The 19544-nt window shown below is 48.8% G+C and overlaps 1 protein-coding gene across 6 annotated transcripts in view; it reads right to left on the bottom strand.

Annotated features, from left to right (window-relative positions):
* The window catches only part of LOC146808458 (transient receptor potential cation channel subfamily M member 2-like), a 729321-nt gene that overhangs the window by 136820 nt on the left and 572957 nt on the right, over positions 1–19544 (bottom strand). For all 6 annotated transcript variants that reach the window (XM_085623568.1, XM_085623566.1, XM_085623567.1 and 3 more), the window contains exon 27: positions 10189–10340. In XM_085623568.1, the coding sequence (XP_085479694.1) occupies positions 10189–10340 (152 nt within the window). The remainder of the gene's footprint in view (positions 1–10188; positions 10341–19544) is intronic.

Below are 19544 nucleotides of genomic sequence, written 5' to 3'. Positions count from 1 at the left end.
ATGTCTAGAAACAGAACCAACTACTGACCATGAAAGTGGAGGAAAGATGTGGCATAATAGCCAGAGCTGCCGACCTCCGAGCTGGGGAAACAGGTTTGAATCTCGACGTTGGCTCAACATCCTGTGATTTTTGGGCAAATCACTTTAGCTCCATGTGCCTATCATAAATGAATGTGTCCTTTTTCTGGTTCTGATGAAAAGCGCAGGTGTTAATGATCAAATGGCGGTGCTGAGCACCAGAAACTACTGGCTCAAATTAAGCACTGTTTCCATCATACAAAAAGGAAGAATTGTGTGTTTTTTTTAACCCATGCTGTGATATTTGCAGGTGATTCTGGCTAATAAAGCATGTTGGAATACATACAAGCCAACTCACCAAATTCTTTTCTGCAAGTCTGGTTTTTAAAAATGTGTTAAATTGGTAGGATTCGACTGGGCGCCTAACCTGTACCCAAATACTCTAGACATCCCCCTCAAATCACCCAATTCAAAAACATTGCCAGGTATTTAATGTGTAGGTCTTTGCTTGGTTAACTAACCATAAGTATACTAAGATAAGTATCGTACTAGACGCCGAGACCCTCTATGGGAATCTGGAACAACAAGTTAATTTATGTGAGGTCATGCTCCTCAAAGCTTCTGTGTGTTTCTTATCAGTGGACCCACCTCGGAGTTCGTTAGATTCCTCTTAGACCTGTAGAGGTACAGATCCATCCGGACACTTCGGACTGTGTGGCATCATGCTATACATGATGTCTTACTTATGGAACCTCTACAGAGGTTCTAATGCTGACACCTTTCTTGCTTCCATGACTTCATCAGGTTTCTCTTGAGTTCTTAGTTGAGAGTACGGCCAATTATATTTTACAAATCTTTCCATGTTTAGGGAGAAGAATCAAGAGTATTCAATTAGTCACTAGATTATTTTCTTGATTTTCTGCATTGCAGCAACAGAGAGGTTTATATGCACATTTCTGTTGAGGACTGATAGTGTAAGGCAGTTTGGTTGTCCTTTGGTGATTTATTTTATACTTTTACAGTATGTTTTTATGATTGATATATATCAGTTTGGCTTTGAGTTTTTAGCAAATCTTTTCAACTTCCAGTTAAGGACTCTGCCTCTTATTGTGTGGTTTTAAAGGTCACACTGTAATTGTGATTTAAATACGTCGTTAACCCCTCTCGCCCTTTGGCTACTAAGAAAAGGTCTACTGACCGAAATGGGATTTTGAGGTAGCCGGGAGCATCGTCAACTACAACGGTGAAGGAGATGGCACTGAGTTCATGAAAGGCTTCGACACCAAGGAGTCTGGATACCGGTGAGAGCAACGTCTTGTCATCCAAGCTTTGCTGGTCTTTGTTGGGGAGTATGTCGGGGCTAAAGCCTTGGATATCGACGTCACGGTCTTCAGCAGCGATCAGGAATGGTGACTACAATGCCTTTGCTGCCTTTTATTGAAGTATTTTCTCGGGACCACGTGCTGTGAGAGTCCTTGACATTTGCTTGTACCTTCTCTTTGTGTTCCCAAATGTTTTTCCAATTTTCTTTTCTTTTTCTCTTCCTTTTCCTTTAGATCTTGAAGCTGGCCTCAGAATCTCATCCCATCTTGTTGATGCCAAGTCCTTTTAGACCTCACAGCAGAACACTCACATTCCTACACTGAATGGCAGGGCGGGAGGACACCGCGCACACTTTTGTGGGCCAGTGGCAGATCTTCCTTTTCCCACAAGAGGGCATTTGACAAAAAGAGGTGGTATCCTGATGGTAAAAGCCAGAAGAATGAAGGCAAAAAAGGCTTTTCTTACTTATGAGATGATAAAGACATTCAGTGGCTTCATTAAAAAATCCTGAGATCGACTCCTCGGAAAACATGAGGTGTGAACAGGCAAAATGTTCTAGGACCCTGAGGAACCGGCCAGTACCAGCCATCATGGGCACGTGACGCTCATGGATCCTTAAAGGGACAGGACGCCTTTTCCACTACTATAAATTAAGCATCTCATGTTACATTTTTATCAGTATTAAACATGCAGACAGCAGTTCAGGGTTAGACGCTGGCATGGAGGTTTTAGGAAGAATTCTTTGAAGTACAACTATTTACATTTTGGAAAATAACTTTGATAGGCTTCTAAAGGGCGCGTATCAACATATGGACAAGATGCCCTTCTCACCCTATCTGTGTAAATATGGACAAATATATTGCTATGAAGAGTTCAAGGGTCAACACACGGCAAGGAATTATTCTAATGTTTTTGATTATCAATAAATATTCAATGAATATTGAGCAGTTCAAAGTATCCATCAGAAAGCACTCTGTTTGTGTACTCTGCGGTTTGCAGAAACAATCTGTTTATTGATAACATGGATGCTACTGCACTGTAATCAGGGCCTTTGAAAGCAGCTGCCTTAGGGCATCACCACAAGATGCTGCTTAGCTACAAAAAAATAAGTCATCACAACTGGCATTATTTGTAGTGCAGGAGGGGAACGATAGTGCCAAAATGTCATTTTCCCTTGGTGGTAGGTAAAAAGTGCCTACAAGGGATTTTATTAGCTACTCTCACGACACATACATCACCGATTTGATTCTACAGGGTGGTGTCTTTTATCTATACAACTCAGTTCAAGACTAGTGTTCTTTCGGCACAGTCAACAGTGTGCACTGAGTGGCACCTTTCCTAACATTTAAATTAGGCAGAGACTAATGCAATTTTTGTTAGAGTCTATATGCCGATAGGAGCCCATTCGCAAGGCCCGTTTGGTGTTTTTAAATTCTGACTCATCTGGTTCCAATCGAATATTGAACCTTTATAAAGGGACTTTTTTAACCTCTTCAGTGCCCATGACGAGATAGTCTTGTCATGGAGCACGGTTGCGCTGTGCCCATGACAAGACTATCTCGTCATGAACCCCACCCACTAGTGCAACGCCCGGCACAGGAGGGGGAAAGGGCGTGGCACTGAAGGGGTTAACAATCAACTTCATGTCCTCAAGATGGTCTGACGGACAAATCTGCCACTACAGACCGAAACGTCGACTTACACATCTGTTTCCCAAGCATGTGTTGCGCATTAGGAATTGTTTTCTGCTTTTTCAGATCCATCCCTTCTCCATTTCCATTTGGAATAGATGTTCACCCCTGTGATTTGCAGGTCGTTTTGTACATCCTCCATCATGGTGTTTTGTTGTATTTGAATGTACCCTTTCAATTATGAAATTATGAAAAATTATGAAAAAAAGATATTTCTGTGTTTGTAAATTTTGTATTGTTGAATATTTATGTTTTGAATAACCTAATTTATGTATTGATTGTTTAATGGTTAGCTACCAATTGGGGCTTAACGCACAAGTGATTACTTTTGTGCAACCTTTGACTGAGAGTAGCTAATAAAATCCCTTGAAGGCCCTTTTTACCTGCCATTAGTCTATTTGCCCAAGCCTCCAAAGGTATGGAATATGCTACTTACCAGTATGCATCTGTTCTTGGCATGTAGAGCTGCAGAGTTGTACACTTAGCATAGATCGCCATCTGGTGTTGGGCCCGGATGTTTGCAGTTTGTTTTTCTTCTTGGACAGTCTTTGGAAGTCACGAGTTTGGTGACTCCTCCTTCGGTCCGTACTGCGCATGGGCATCGGCTCCATCCTCAGATTGTTTTTCGCCAACAGGGAAATGATGGAGCGTAGTAATAACAGTGAGAAACCCATGTGTTGTATCTAAATAAGATGTACTGGAACGGATACAGGTAGCCGGGGAGGCGGGTGGGCGTGTACAACTCTGCAGTTCTACATGCCAAGAACAGATGCATACTGGTAAGTAGCATATTCCGTTCGAGGCATATGAGCTGCAGATTGTACACTTAGCATAGATTATATAGCAGTACCCAACCTTAGCGGCGACCACCGGTATCCGTTGCAGCTGTTTGAAAAAGTGTCTTTAGTACAGCCTGGCCCACCCTAGCTTGCTGCTTGGAGTGCACATCTACACAGTAGTGTTTTGTGAAGGTGTGCGGTGTAGACCATGTGGCTGCTTTGCAGATGTCATCTAAGGGTATATTCCCTAGAAAAGCCATAGAAGCCCCTAACTTTCTTGTAGAGTGGGCTTTAGGGGGAACAGATAATGTTCTCTTTGCCTTTTGATAGCAAATTTGTATGCATTTTACAATCCACCTAGCTATCCCTGATTTTGAAATGGGGTTGCCTTTATGTGGTGGAGAGAAGGAAACGAACAATTGTTTAGTCTTCCTGAAGGGTTGCGTTCTTTGTATGTAGTATAGCAACGCCCTTTTCACATCAAGTGTGTGTAAGGCCCTTTCCGCAACAGATTGGGGTTGCGAAAAGAAGACAGGTAATTCCACTGATTGATTGAGGTGGAAGGGGGAAATGACTTTGGGCAGAAACTTCGGATTTGTGCGAAGTATGACCTTGCTGTGATGCATTTGTATGTAGGGTTCCTGTATGGTGAACGCTTGTATTTCACCAACCCTTCTAAGAGAAGTGATAGCTACAAGGAAAGCTGTTTTCCAGGTGAGAAATTGTAGCTCACATTTGTGCATTGGTTCGAAGGGCGGACCCATTAGTCGTGTAAGAACTAAATTTAGATTCCATACAGGGGAAGGTGGTGCCCTGGGAGGAATTACTCGTTTAAGGCCTTCCATGAAGGCTTTAATAGCGGGCACTCTGAAGAGTGATAAATGCTGTCTGTTTTGTAGATAAGCAGCGATCGCTGCCAGGTGTAGGCGTATGGATGAATATGCCAGGTTACACCGGTGAAGATGGAGCAGATAGCATATGATGTGCTGTATGGATGCATCTAGAGGGTTGATTGTATTATTACGGCAGTAAATTACAAATCTTTTCCACTTTGCGGCATAGCATGCTCTAGTGGTAGGACGTCTGGCTTCCATAATGATGTTCATGCAATCAGGGGGAAGGTTAAGGTATCCGAATTCTAAGATTTCAGGAGCCAGATGGCCAGGTTGAGCTGAGCTGGGTCCGGGTGCCTGATTTCTCCATGGTTCTGGGTTAGGAGGCATGGGGATAGGTGCAGTTTTTGATGTGGTACCACAGATAGTTGTAGTAGCGTGGTGTACCACGGCTGCCTGGCCCACGTGGGGGCTACCAGAATGAGTGTGAGGGAGTGCTGTTGTAGCTTCCTGACCACTAATGGAATTAGTGGGAGAGGTGGAAAGGCGTATGCAAATCTGCCTGACCAGTTCATCCATATCGCATTGCCCTTGGACAATGGGTGTGGGTATCTGGCGGCGAAGCTTGGGCATTTTTTGTTTTCGTGGGTGGCGAAGAGGTCTATCTGAGGATGCCCCCACTGTTGGAAGAATGGGTGGAGAACTCGTGGATGCAGTTCCCATTCGTGTAGTTGTTGCGTTTGTCTGCTGAGCAGATCTGCCATGGTGTTTTGTACGCCTGGAACGTGCTGTGCCAGGAGAAAGATGTTTTGGGGAATTGCCCATCTCCATATGCTCTGGGCTAAGCGGGAGAGCTGGGGAGAGTGTGTCCCCCCCTGTTTTTGTATATAATACATCGCAGTCATGTTGTCTGTGCGAATGAGGACTGCTTTGCCTGAAATCTGTTTTTGGAAAGATTTTAGGGCTAGAAAGATCGCCAAGAGCTCCAGATGGTTGATGTGGAGCGATTTTTGCTGTGGCGTCCATAGACCTTGCATTGTGAGGTGTAGGAGGTGCGCTCCCCAGCCGGAGAGCGATGCGTCCGCTGTTAGAATCACCTGAGGAACCGGGTCCAGGAACGGCCGCCCTTTGGAAAGGTTTGTGGTGTTCCACCACTGCAGAGAGTGATGTGTGCGGCCGTCTACCAACACCAGATCCGTCAGCTGACCCTGGGCCTGGTTCCACTGTTGTGCTAGGCACTCTTGAAGTGGACGCATGTGGAGTCTTGCATGGGGCACTATGAAGATGCAAGACGCCATCATTCCTATGAGCTTCATAAACACTCTTGCTGGAAGAGAGTGTTGTGGAAGGAATGTTTTGCGTAAGGCTTGAATGCTTGTGATTCTGGCTGAGTTTGGGTAGGCAATACCTTTGGAGGTGTCTATAGTGGCCCCGAGATATTGCTTTGTGTGAGATGGTACAAGGTGGGACTTTTGGTAGTTCACCGTGAAGCCTAGCTGGTGGAGCAGTTGGATGGTGCTGTTTGTATGTTGCACGCATTCGTGGTAGGACGCGGCTTTTATCAGCCAATCGTCTAAGTAGGGGAAGACGTGAATATGTTGACGTCTGAGGTGTGCTGCCACTACTGCTAGGCATTTGGTAAACACTCTTGGTGCGGTGGTGACCCCGAAGGGGAGAACCGTGAATTGGTAATGTTGCCCGTCCACCACGAACCTGAGGTATTTCCTGTGAGAGGGGTGTATTGGAATGTGAAAGTATGCGTCTTTCAGATCCAAGGTTGTGAGAAAGTCTCCCTGACAGAGGAGCGGGAGGACTTGTTGCAAGGTGACCATGTGGAAATGGTCTGAATGTATGTATGCATTTAGAGGCCGGAGGTCCAGAATGGGCCTCAGGGTCCCGTCTTTTTTCGGTATTAGGAAATACAGAGAGTAGACCCCTAGATTTTGTTGATTGACGGGGACCTGCTCTATAGCGTGTTTTTGCAGGAGTGAGAGTACCTCTTGTTTGAGCAGTGTGGAATGTTCTTGAGACATTGGACGGTGCCTTGGTGGGATATTGGGTGGGGTAGATGTTAGCTCTAGACAGTACCCTGACCGAATGATTTGGGTCACCCATTTGTCCGATGTTATGGACTCCCATACGTGGATAAAGTCTTGTAGTCTGCCCCCGACCGGAGTGGAATGGTCTGGGGGGAGCGGAGGGGAGTCATTGTGCGGGGGGGGGGTGGCAGAACGGGTGTTGTTGGTTTTGCCCCTGCCCTTATTGTTGTTACCCCTGTAACCACCTCTCTGATTGCCCTTTGAAAAGGTATTTTGAGGAGGGGACTTGTAGGAGGTAGAGGCGTTATCGGTGGAGGAGCCTCTGCCTGTGCCACGAAAGGACGAGCGTCGAAAGGAACGTTTGGAGGCTTGTGTTTGGAGTGCCCCCATAGACTTTGCTGTGTCTGTGTCTTTTTTCATCTTTTCGAGCGCTTCGTCTACCTTTGGCCCAAAGAGTGTTTCCTGGTCAAAGGGGTGATTGAGTATGGATGCCTGGACTTCAGGCTTGAACCCTGAGATCCTGAGCCAGGCGTGGCGACGAAGCAGGACACTAGTATTTATGGCCCTAGAAGCAGTGTCGGCTGCATCGAGGGCACACTTAATGGAGGTGTTTGTGATTAGTTTACCCTCCTGTATCAGGTCATGAGCCTTGTGCTTGTATTTTTCTGGAAGGTGCTGCATAAGAGCCTCTAGTTCATCGTAGTGTGCTCTATCATATCGCGCAAGCAGTGCTTGTGTGTTCGCAATGCGCCACATGTTTGCAGCCTGGGAGGCGGTGCGTTTACCAGACGCGTCCAGAAGTTTAGATTCTTTGTCTGGCGGTGGGGCATCTCCTGAGGATTGGGAGTTAGCCCGCTTTCTAGCTGTGGAGACAACTAGGGAATCTAGGGGAGCAGGGCCCTTGATGTAAGCAGGGTCTGTGGGTGCCGCCTTGTACTTTTTCTCTATTCTAGGGTTCAGTACTCTGGCTCTGACAGGGTCTTTGAACACCTCTGTAGCGTGCTTGGTGACACCCTTAAGCATGGGTAAAATGGAAGTAGATTTATCTTGTATATCAAATGTATCCAGTAGGAAGTCTTCGTCTACTGGTTCGCTGTGCATGTCCACCCCATGGTAGTGTGCTGCTCTCTGCACTAAATGATGAAACCCTAAGGAGTCCTCTGGAGGAGACGGCCTTGATGGGTATAGGTCGTCCTGAGGTACATTGGGTATATCAGGGTTATTGTAATCCTCCCATGGATCTGGGGTCCCTGGTGGAGTGGGATCCATTGGGGCGTCCGCCGGGTAATTGTCTGGGTCCCCGTCATCCGGATCTGGGGATGGGGCCGGATCGTAGTGAGGTAAAGGTGGCGGAGACCTGTGAGGTGGAGGGGGTGGAGGAGGTGGAGGAGGTAGGGGAGGCGGTGTTGGGGAGGGCACTCTGAGGGGAGAGGTAGCAGAGTCCTTCCTTTTGGGTGGAGGAGGAGGAGCCGGAGCATCAAGGCGTCTTTTCTTGGTAATTAAAGTCAAAAGCCCAGTCTTTGGATCTTTGGACAAAGTCTTTTGTAAAGGGTCTGGTGTAAACAGAGCCAATGGTGCCGAGCCGTCTGTCGGCACCGGTGATGTCGGAACCGGGGGTTTCGATGGTTTGTGTGCGCCATGCTTTCTTGAGGTCTCCGGGTGTTTCGGCGTCGAATGATGTTTCGGCGCCGGAGCGTCGGTGCCGACAGATTTGTGTTTGTGTTTGGTCGGCACCGAGTGTCCAGGCTTCGGCACCGGTGGTTTCGGAGTCGAGCTGGATTTTGCAGTTTTCGGTGCCGGATGCTGTTTTTCGGCACCGGGCGTCGGCTGGCTCGATCCCGAGCTGCCGTGAGACTTTGGAGGCTTCGGCACCGGGCCCGAAGGTGGGGTGATCGAAGCTTTGGTTTTGGTTTTGCCCAGGCCGGCAGGCGAGGGAGTAACCTGAGTCTCTTTGGTTTTCGGCGCGGGGGTGGGAGGGGGCATAGTACTCACGGCCCGCTGCGCTGGTGTAACTTCCTCCACGTCGGAGTCGTCGGCCTCGGAAGCGCTGACGACGTCTTCCTCCTGCTCGGTGTGTGTTTGCCCCGAAGCTTCGGCGTCGTCCCCGAAGATGTCCGGTGGAGCTGCAGAGGATGAGTGCGCCATGGTGCGTCGAGCTCTTCGATCTCGGATGGTCTTTTTCGATCGAAAAGACTTGCAGGCGGGGCAGTCTCTAGCCTCGTGTTCCGGAGAGAGGCAAAGGTTACACACCTGATGGAGGTCGGTGTGGGGAAATTTAGACCCACATTTTGGGCACTTTTTGAACGGAGTCCTTTCCATCGGCCGGGACCGGAGTCGCGGAGGGCCCGAAGGCCGGTGTCGATGTACGGGATGGAGAAAGTGCCGCTTCGAGAGATGAAGATGATGAAGGAACTCGAAGAATCGAGGATTTTCCGTCGAGGCTGGAACCGTAGAAGTTCGAAGCCGGAGCACGAAGTATCACATCCGAGCCCGATGGCGGAAAAAAAACAATCTGAGGATGGAGCCGAAGCCCATGCGCAGTACGGACCGAAGGAGGAGTCACCAAACTCGTGACTTCCAAAGACTGTCCAAGAAGAAAAACAAACTGCAAACATCCGGGCCCAACACCAGATGGCGATCTATGCTAAGTGTACAATCTGCAGCTCATATGCCTCGAACATTGGGTTTCCCACTTTCCTGTCACTGTATTTTCCCTTGGTGTCTGGGAATCCTGACTGTGATGTATACTGCATACTAGGAGCCTCATTTCAGGGGATTTGGCGTAGGGCAGCGCCGCAAGTCTTCTTGCTGCGCTGCCCTACACCAATCTAAAAGGGCAGGAATGCACTGTATGTGTGCAATAGGATGCATTCCTGCCCTTTCCTCCACGCCGGAGCACTATGGGCTGTCTCGCACCAATGCAGGCACCCTTGCACCATGGTGCAAGGGTGTCTGCGGCGCATGCAAGGTTGTTTTTGTGCAGGAAGGTACAACTTTCTGCACAAAAATAATCCAGAGAGGGGGTTTCCTCTTTCTATGTGTGCTGCAGAATGTGGGACACAGGGAAAGAGGAAAAAACCAGGAGGAATAAAAATATTTTATGCCTGCTCTCTGGAGGCAAAAGTTTCTGGCTCTTACCCGAGTTTACGTGAATAATTAAAACTAGGGCACCATCAAAACACATTGGTGTTGCTTGTGAAAACCCAGCACAACGCTCATGGACTGCCTCCCTAGCACGATTTATCTGCTTTGTCTTACTCCATATCTGTGAGGCCACGCAAAGTAGATGTGGTCGAGAGGTTTGCACCGCCAGAGCATCAGGAAAAGTTACGCTCCGGTGGCGCAAGCCTCTCATAAATAAGTCCCCAAGTACATACCTGTGCTGTGTATGTAGAGTTGAATTACATGCTAATGTGTGCTAATGCTAATTAGAAAACTGGTGGAAAACAGGTGTTCGGACCCCTGGGTGCTCATCTCGGGACGTATTGTCACGTTTGATCCTCACCTGCCATGGCACCAATTCATCTGGTACTGGGAAGCGATTCACATTGGAGCCGGGGTACATCAGCTGGCGGGAATTGACGTGGTATTCAGATTTGGAGATCTCAGGTTTGTTCCCAGAGGTTGGATCCTCGGCTTCAATGGACCTCAGATGTACTGCGAGAAAAAGAAAAAAACATTACTAGCCCCCAAAATCCATCATGCACCTGCAGCCATTGGACTTCAAACAAGCACTGGCAAAATCAAGCGATTGCAATGGTTACATATATTTCTATTTTGTACTGCACGCATACACCACAAAAATAAAAAGAAGGAAGAAAAGAAGACATGCCTCAGCACAGTGGCTGTGGACTTACAGTACAAATCTGATATATAAATACATTAACCATCATATCATTTTAACAGATCAGTATGGGCATACTAGCATTACCGGACACTTCACTGTCTGCTTAATATCTCCTGACCTACAGCTTCTCTGTTACTGACTGACCTACCAGTCTGTTCTTCCTAGGCCTAGGGTTCAGCCTGAAACCGTGCCTGCAGGACCAACACTCCAGCTAACACATCTCAAACGCCTCTTTGCACATATTTAACCCACAATAAGATGAACACACTTTTATCAAAAGTAAATCAAAGTTCTGAAATACAGAAAAGCGTGGTATAAATTTTTTTTTTCTGATCGACATGTGTCTCCTTGGTGAATCTGTCATTCATAGTGCACTTCGAATTAAAGTTAAGACAAAATCAAAAAGAAGTGTTCTGTGTTCTGTAAATCATTCAAATAGTAACACGACTTTAGGTACAAACTCCCCACCTTGAGCCCTCATCTCCTAAAGCATGAGAAAGATCCTGAAATGTAATTTGATAAAAATTCACCTTGGAAGGCTCATTGGCTGCAGATCAAAACTTGTCCTTAATATTATGTTCCTGAAATAAGTGACCTCTGTATGGATTGAGGAAACAGTACAAAAGGCCGACCTACATCTTGATGTCAAATCGGCTCTGCTCTCTGCCCTCAGCACCTGAAGCTGTCCAGTGTGAACACATAGGAGTGGGCCTGATCAGAGGCTGTGGCCTCAGGCCTTCCTACTAGCTACTTACTCAATCAATTAGGGATTTATAGAGCGCACTACTCACCCGTGAGGGTCTCAAGGCGTTGGGGGAGGGGGATTCGGGCAGCTCCGGTCATCCGAAAAGCCAGGTCTTGAGGCTCTCCCTGAATGTTTGCAGTGTGGGGCTTCGCCTGATGCTGAGGGGGTGTTTGATTCAGGTCTTGGCCGCAATGTAGGAGAAGGAACTGCCACCCGTTCTGCCTCTGTGGATGCGGGGAATTTCGACCAAGGCTAGGTCAGCAGAGCGGAGGTTTCTCTTGGGGGCTTAGATGGAGATTTTTTCGTTGAGGTATTGGGGTCCAGTGTTGTGGAGGGCTTTGTAGGTGTGTGTGAGCAGCTTGAAGGTCACTCTTTTTTTGACAGGGAGCCAGTGGAAGTCTAGTTGGTGCTGGGTGATGTGGTCTTGTCATGAGATGCTGAGGATGAGTTTGGCTGCGTCGTTCTGGACGGTCTGGAGTTTGTGGAGTAGAGATTTGTTGATTTGGGCATAGAAGGTATTAATGTAGTCCAGCCTGCTGGTGAGGAGTGTGTGGGTGATTCAGAGGGGATCCATTTGAACGTCTTGTGGAGTATGCGGAGGGTGTTGGAGCATGTGAAAGATACAGCGTTGATCTGTCGGTTCATGGTGAGGGAGGAGTCGAGTATGATGCAGAGGTTGCGGGTGTGGTCCGTGGGAGTGAGAGGGTTGCCGAGTGTGGGGGGCCACCAGGTGTCGTCCCACACGGAGGGGGTGGGTCCGAGGATGAGGACTTCCATTTTCTCCGAGTTGAGCTTCATGCAGCTGCTACTCATCCAGGTTGCGACATCCTTCATTGCTTCATGGAAGCTGTGCCTGTTAATGTCGGGTTCCTTGGTGAGGGAGAGGATGAGCTGGGTGTCATCGGCATAGGATACTATGCTGAGTCCGTGTTTTCTGACGATGGTTGTGAGGGGGGCCATGTAGATGTCGAAGAGCGTGGGGCTGAGGGAGGATCCTTTGGGTACTCCACATCTGATCTCTGTGGGTTCGGAGAGAAAGGGCGGAGTCTGATTCTTTGAGTTTGACCGTCAAGAAAGGAGCGGATCCACTCTAGGACAGTACCCTGTATGCTGGAGTCTGGTGGCATGTGTGCGGTGGGAGATGGTGTCTAAGGCTGCTGAGATGTCTAGTAGAATGAGGGCTGCAGTGTGGCCTTCGTCGAGGAGTGTGCGGATGTCGTTTGTGGTGGCTAGGAGGATAGTCTCGGTGCTGTGACTGCTGCGGAAGCCGGATTGAGATGTGTCGAGAATGTCGTTGGATTCTATGAAGTTCGTCAGCTGGATGACGATCTTCTCCGTGACTTTGACGGCGAAGGGGAGGAGGGAGATGGGCCTGTAGTTCTTGAGGTCCGTCGGGTCTGCAAGGGCTTCCTGAGGAGCAGTTTGTCTTTGTGCGTTTCCAGTCAATGGGGTAAATGTCTGTTTCGAGGGTGCAGTTGATTGTCCGTCGTAGTTCTGTGGCGCTGACGGAGGCGGCCCTGTGGAAGATGGGCGGTGGGTAGGGGTCAGTGGGTGCTCCGGACTGTATGCTGCTCATGGTTTTTGCGTTGTCTTCTGTGGTGACAGGGGTCTAGGCGAGGATGGTCGGCTGAGTGGAGTTGCTGGCGGAAGGTGTTGGGTCGGTGCCTTGGTTCTGTTCGTTGAAGTTGTCATAGAGAGTCCTGATCTTGTGGTGGAAGAAGGAGCTGAGTTTGTTGCAAAGGTCCTGGGAGGGAGTGACGTCAGAGGTTTTGCTGGGGGTTCTGGTGAATTCTTGTATGATTTTGAAGAGTTCCTTGGAGTTGCGGGAGTTGGAGAGAATTCTGTCCTGGATGAAGTTCCTCTTCGTGGATCTGATATGTTTGTGGTGTGCTGTAGTGGTGGTTCTCTAGGCGATGCGTGCTTCCGGAGTTTTGTTGTGCCTCCATGCTTTCTTGAGTCTTTGGCTTGAGCGCTTAGATTCTCAGAGGTCTGTGGTGAACCAGGTGGCTTTCGTAGTGTGTTGTCTGTCGGAGCTCTGAGGGGTGCAAGCATGTTGGCGCAGTTGGCGATCCATTTGTGGATCGGAGCATGTGAATCCGAATCCCAGCTTCTCTTTCATTTTCTAGACTATTTGACTCACTCTCCTGCGTCTTGGTTATCCCCCAAACACTGGGATGCAATGAAGTTTACCAAAGGGGCAGGGCAGTAGGGCTTCGGGGGTACATGAAAATGTATTCATTGCCTAGTTGTCAAAGGTCGCCCGGTGCTATTAGTTAAAAGTGTGCAGATATTAAGAGTACTTTACTCGCATCTATGAGAAAATCAACATTAACTAAACAAAATGCCAGAATGCGTGTCAGTTTTCACAGTGTTTTAGACAGTACTGGTTGCTTAGTTTCATTGCATTCATTGTTGTATTTACTCTTTTACACAGCATCCAAAGTAGGTTACCTAACCCCAAAACCCCAAGTTGTTAAATGACCCTAGAAGGGAGTGTTTTACAGTTGAGCAAATGTGTCCAAATGTAATTTTGGTAGTTGCATGGAATGATCAGCCAATGAGGTACTCGATGAGCAGGTATTTAACTACACCAGGGGTACTCATAGTGGCGGCCCGCGGACATTGCAGACATCGTACCTGTGCAAGCACCGCCTCTTGCAGCAGCGCGGAGCTATGGGGGCCGGGCGATTCTTTTAAAAGCCAAGTCACTTGTTAATGAGGCTTTGTTGTATTTCACCTCTTCTTAGCGCCCCTGTATCTCCCCTCTGAATGAGTGGAGATGCAGGGGCGCTAAAAAGAGATGAAATACAACAAAGCCTCATTAACAAGTGACTTGGCCTTTAAAAGACCTGTGAAGTACTTGGGTGCGGCGGCTGTTTGTGTTCCAGGAAGCTGACTCAGCGCCGGATGAGGTGACGGACAGGGGGGGGAAGGGGGAAGGGGGGGCAGCAGCTACTGAGCGCAGCCGGTGAGTTTAAAGCGGGAGGAAGACAGAGTGCGACAGAGGGAGGGAGAGAGGGAGAGGGGGAAGACAGAGCAGGAGACAGGGAGGGAGAGACAGCGAGAGAGAGACAGACAAGTTGGGAGAGGGAGGGAGACAGAGGGAGGGAGGGGGACAGAGGGAGAACAGATGGAGAGGGAGGGAGACAGAGGGAGGGAGGGGGACAGAGGGAGAACAGATGGAGAGGGAGGGAGACAGATAGGGAGGGAGACAGAGGGATGGAGACAGAGAGAAAGGGAGACAGACTGATTGAGAGAGAGGGAGAGAGATAGAGAGAGGGAGGGAGACAGGGAGAGAGAGAGGGAGGAGAGAGAGGGAGAGGGAGGGAGAGAGAGGGAGGGAGACAGAGAGGGAGGGAGAGAGAGAGAAGGAAGGAGGGAGACAGGGGGAGGGAGGGAGACAGAGAGGGAGGGAGACAAACACAGTGAGTGAGGCAGAGGGAGAGAGAGAGAGACAGAGGAAGACGGAGAGGGAGGGAGACAGGGAGAGGGAGGGAGAGAGAGGGAGACAGAGGGAGAGAGGGAGACAGAGGGAGGGAGACAGAGAGAGAAGGAGACACAGAGGGATGGAGGCAGAGGGAGGGAGACAAGAGGAAGGGAGACAAGAGGGAGGGAGACAAGAGGGAGGGAGAGGGAGGGATGGAGGGTGGGACTGAGACAGAGAGAGGGAGGGAGACAGAGTGAGTGAGACAGAGGGAGACAGAGACTGAGGGAGGGAGATTAGAGAAAGGGAGACAAAGGGAGAGAGAGAGAGAGAAATAGATAGAGAGGGAGAGTGATAGAGGGAGGGAGGGAGACAGAGATAGATAGATAGATAGATAGATAGATAGATAGATAGATAGATAGATAGATAGATAGATAGATAGATAGATAGATAGATAGATAGATAGATAGATAGATAGATAGATAGATAGATAGATAGATAGATAGATAGATAGATAGATAGAGATGTGTGAATGCCGGGTCTGGTGGCTCAGTGGACGAAGGTGTCTGCTACAGGGGCCTGTGTTCAACCTCATGGTCACAGTTTTTTTTTTTTGCTCTAGCCCCGCCCCCTCCCCCACTGCCCCCGCCCCCACCGGTGCGGCCCTCGGCCACAAACCACACTGTAAATTTGGCCCCCGAGAGAAAGTTTGTGAGTACCCCTGAACTACACATTCAAAACGTACGGTATTGTGGCTGTTGTTTGTTTGTACACAACCACCTCTCTGAATGTGTTTATTAACACAGAGCTTCATCTACCAGACAGTGCTCACAGAGGGGCAACTAAAGCATAGAACAAAATGTATTCATTTATCCTGAGTGTGAAGGCACCCAGAAGGCTTAGGTGCCCGCCCGGAGAGGCTAGGGATCCCAGCGCTTCTACAGACTCTGTTGTGCTCCTCTGCACCAGCAGGGCTCAGCTCAGAATCTGTTGCTTCTACTAAGAATAGGTGAGGGGGATGAGGTTGGGGCATGCTGGAGTTGCCAGCAGATTTCCAGGTTATTGAAAGTGATGATTCTGACGTGAGGCAACGGAGACTGACTTTGTCTGTTTGTTTGCACCAGTCTACTTCTCTACCCTCTACCGGGCTCACTGTCATGTATCCATTCATCTCTCTTTGTTAGAGGTGCGCGAGCCAATATATTAATTAGCAGGTAGAGCCAGCCGGAGAAGAGCCAAGCGTATAGGAGCCAGTGGGCGAGCCGTGAAAATGATCGGCATGTTAATCATACAGTAAACATGATGTAAATGTACAATAATGTCTCTTCAGAATTCAAAAAAGTGCATTTCTTTAGCGCGCCACCTCAGTACACAAGATTATAGCACTGAATTGAGAGGAAGTTATTAAAAGTGCTCGTTTTAAGCATGAGTTAAAACACTGCCGCTCCTCCCACCCGACAACAATGCCATTTGTGAACTGAGAGGCGTCAGTTGCCATGCATACCCCGAATGTTGCCTAGAGTCTTATTATATTTAGAGTAACATTAAAATCTAGTTCATTAAACATGAGCAGTTTTTGTATAGCACGCATCTTGAACTCGCATATTTCAAGATGGCAATAATAAAGATGAAACCGAAGTGCCGGCAGGCAAGAAAACACGAACAGGAGTGGGAGGAGGGCAGGGGGGCAGGGGAGGGTGAGAAGTCACAGACTGAGGGAGGGGCCGGTGGGGTGGGGAGACAGAGAAGAAAATAGTGTTAGGAGTAAAAGTAAATGGAAGCATATAAATCATGAATGAGGAGGGACTAACAAGCCTCAAACCAATTGTAAGGCAACATTTAAGACAAAAGCCAATGGGCAGGGAGTGGGCGGAGTTTCCACGAAGCTTCCACCCTACAGTATATACTGCATGCCTCGCAAAGTGATGGCAGCGCTTTCACTCTGCAACACTAGGCGAGACCGAAAAGAAAATAGTGTTAGGAGTAGAGGGGCCAATAGCCGTGGAAGTATACAAATGATTGAATGAGGAGGGACTAACAAGCCTCAAACCAATCGGAAGGCAGCATTTAAGACAAAAGTCAATGGGCAGAGAGTGGGCGGAGCTTCCATGAAGCTTCCACACTACGGTATATACTGCATGCCTCAAAGCGATGGCAGCGCATTCGCGCAGCAACGCTAGGAGAGACCTAAAAAGAATAAAAAATATGGGCACAACCTATTTTAATAGCCACCACGCCTGCCAGGCATCAGTGGGTGAAAACACTCAGATTAGGGACTCACAACGGAGATGTAACTCATTTGCCAGATGAATATAGAGAAGGGTTTAGGAAAAGCTTAACGCAGCTTCCTTCCCTGCAACGCGCGTGCAGAGTTGGGAAGAGTTCGGTCTACCTGCTCGCCCTTCCACGTCCCTCCATGCCCCACCACGGCCCATCCCCAACGGTAAAATAGCTGCCTTTGGGGATTTTTACACAGTGACTTGTACGCATAGGCTGACATTTGATTTTTCATCTTGTACACAATTTGCTGAAGTCAAAGGCGTATCTCAGTCGTTAATGCCCGCGACAGTCTAAGGTGGGCAGCTGTGAGGATGGAGGAGGTTAAAAAGAAGAAAGAGGGGGGGGTTGGCATGTTGGGTAAAGAGCAAAGGTGAGGATATGTGTTCAATTTTTAACTATCATGTCCAGAACAGTGGGTTGTGAACCTTACTTTCTCACTAGTAAACATAGTGTGATCTCAGATAAATAGCAGTGCCTCAAATTAACTCTCAAAATAAACATAGTGCTTAGAAGTAGTTGGAGCAGTTAGTGTTGAGCATTAAAGCAGGGCTAGCTTGGGAAACAGCCTTTACAATGAGGTTTTTACCTCTTTGTGCCTTTACCATGCATTTGTTAGCACGCATGTTTTTACCGTGAATATGCATTTACAACGCATGCCAATACCACACATTTAGGTAAGTTGTGGGGGCGGGGGATCTCCCCCCACAAATTCATCATATTTAAATATAAATACAATGTGTGGTATTGGCATGTGTTGGAAATGCATATTCACAGTAAAAACATACGTGCTAACAAATGCGTGGCAAAGGCATACGATGTATTTACCTGCGTTGTACCGTCATACAACTGGGCTGATGACTCAGCAGCTACATGCGGAATTATTACGTTCCATTCCTGACCTCGGCTCAACATTGTATGTGATTTTTGGAAACTCACTTAGGGCCTCATGTAGGTAAATAAATTTTACCGGTTCTTAAATACCGAGCCGTACCGAATCGGTAAATTAGAATCGGTAAGTTACATGTAGGTAAAAATTCGGTAACAGTTACCGATTCGGTAACATTCGGTAATCACGAATCGGAATTCACCGAATCGGTAAATACCGAGGTGGTATTTACCGAATCGGAAAATACCGAATCGGTATGTACGGATTCGGTAAATCAAATCACATGACTTGACGAAACAGCTAATCCAGTGCAACGACAGCCCACCCAACCAGGAAGTGCCCACACCCAGGCAGGTGTACATAATTAGCCGAAGTGGCCACACCCAGGCAGGTGTACATAATTAGCCGACCCTGGAGAAGCTTGGAGTGCAGAGGAGAGGCAGGGAGCCGTTGCATGTGCGAGCGGGTAAACGAACAGCATGTCCAGCCAGAGAACACAGAAAGACGGAGGGGAAAGGAGGAGGAAGCTGAAATTTAGCCCCAAGGAACTCCAGGTGCTGGTGGAGGAGGTGGTGAAGCAGCACCAGAAGCTGTTTGGAAGGCAATCCCTACAAGTGCCTGAGGCCGAAAAGCGCAACATATGGCTGGCCATCCAGGCGCAGGTCAATGCTGTGGGAGTGACCCACAGGGACATTGAGGTCCTCAAAAAGCGCTGGTATGACCTCAGGATTGTAACCAAGAGGAAGATGGGCGACATCCAGAAGGAGGCCAGCCAGACCGGAGGTGGAACCAACAGGGCACCTGCCCTCACCGAACTGGAGGAGCTGGTGGCGGCCACAATCGAGCAAGAGAGCGTCGTGGGTCTTGGGGACGCCGACAGCTCTGCCAGAGCCGCAACACACCAAGGTAAGACGAAAGCACAGCAATGTAGCCCCCCCTACCCCTATCCCACATCCCCCATTGTGAAACGAGAATCACACTGCAGTCCACACGTGTCAGTGCAGACAGGCAATGCATTCCGGGAGATGTAGTCAGGGCAACACTAACCATGACGTAAATGTTACAGGGCAACAAGGCATGTCACGCACTCGAGGCACAAGGAGACAGGGCACATATTGGAATGTGAAATGATTTATTGTGACGCTTGCAATGCAGCCCTTTGGGGACACTGAGCCAATGTTGTATTTCTGTCCACAGATGTGACATCATGCAGGACAGGGCATGCTGCAGGAGAGACGGCACACCGGCCACATAAATCATCTCTAGCCAGCACCAGTTCAGACCAGGGAGCAGGCCCACTGGCAGCCGCACCACCAACACAGCCAGCCTCGCCGCACACAGAGCCAGCATCACCTCACCGAGAGCCAGCATCACCACCACCAGAGCCAGCATCGCCACCACCAGAGCCAGCATCGCCACTCATGTTCGAATCACCGGCCACATCTCCGCTTGCAGGTGTGAGAATGAGGAGGCGTCCAGCAGCCAGGCTACGAGCCTTAGACACCTCGTCAGACGACAGCATGGGCCCAGAAGACCGCACCGGGCCCCAGGAAGGGAGCCATGCCACTGTGCCCCACACCTCACAGGCAGCACAGACGGAAGCAAGAGGGCGCCGCAGGTCGCGTGTCCAGAGTCCACCAGCACCCACTGACGGCCATGGTGTCTTCTTGGGGCTCGAG

Source organism: Triturus cristatus, chromosome 8 (genome assembly GCF_964204655.1).
Source record: "Triturus cristatus chromosome 8, aTriCri1.1, whole genome shotgun sequence".
In the NCBI taxonomy this organism is placed as follows: domain Eukaryota; kingdom Metazoa; phylum Chordata; class Amphibia; order Caudata; family Salamandridae; genus Triturus; species Triturus cristatus.
Note: the sequence above shows the minus strand (reverse complement) of the source record. Positions and strands in the feature narration are given on the sequence as shown.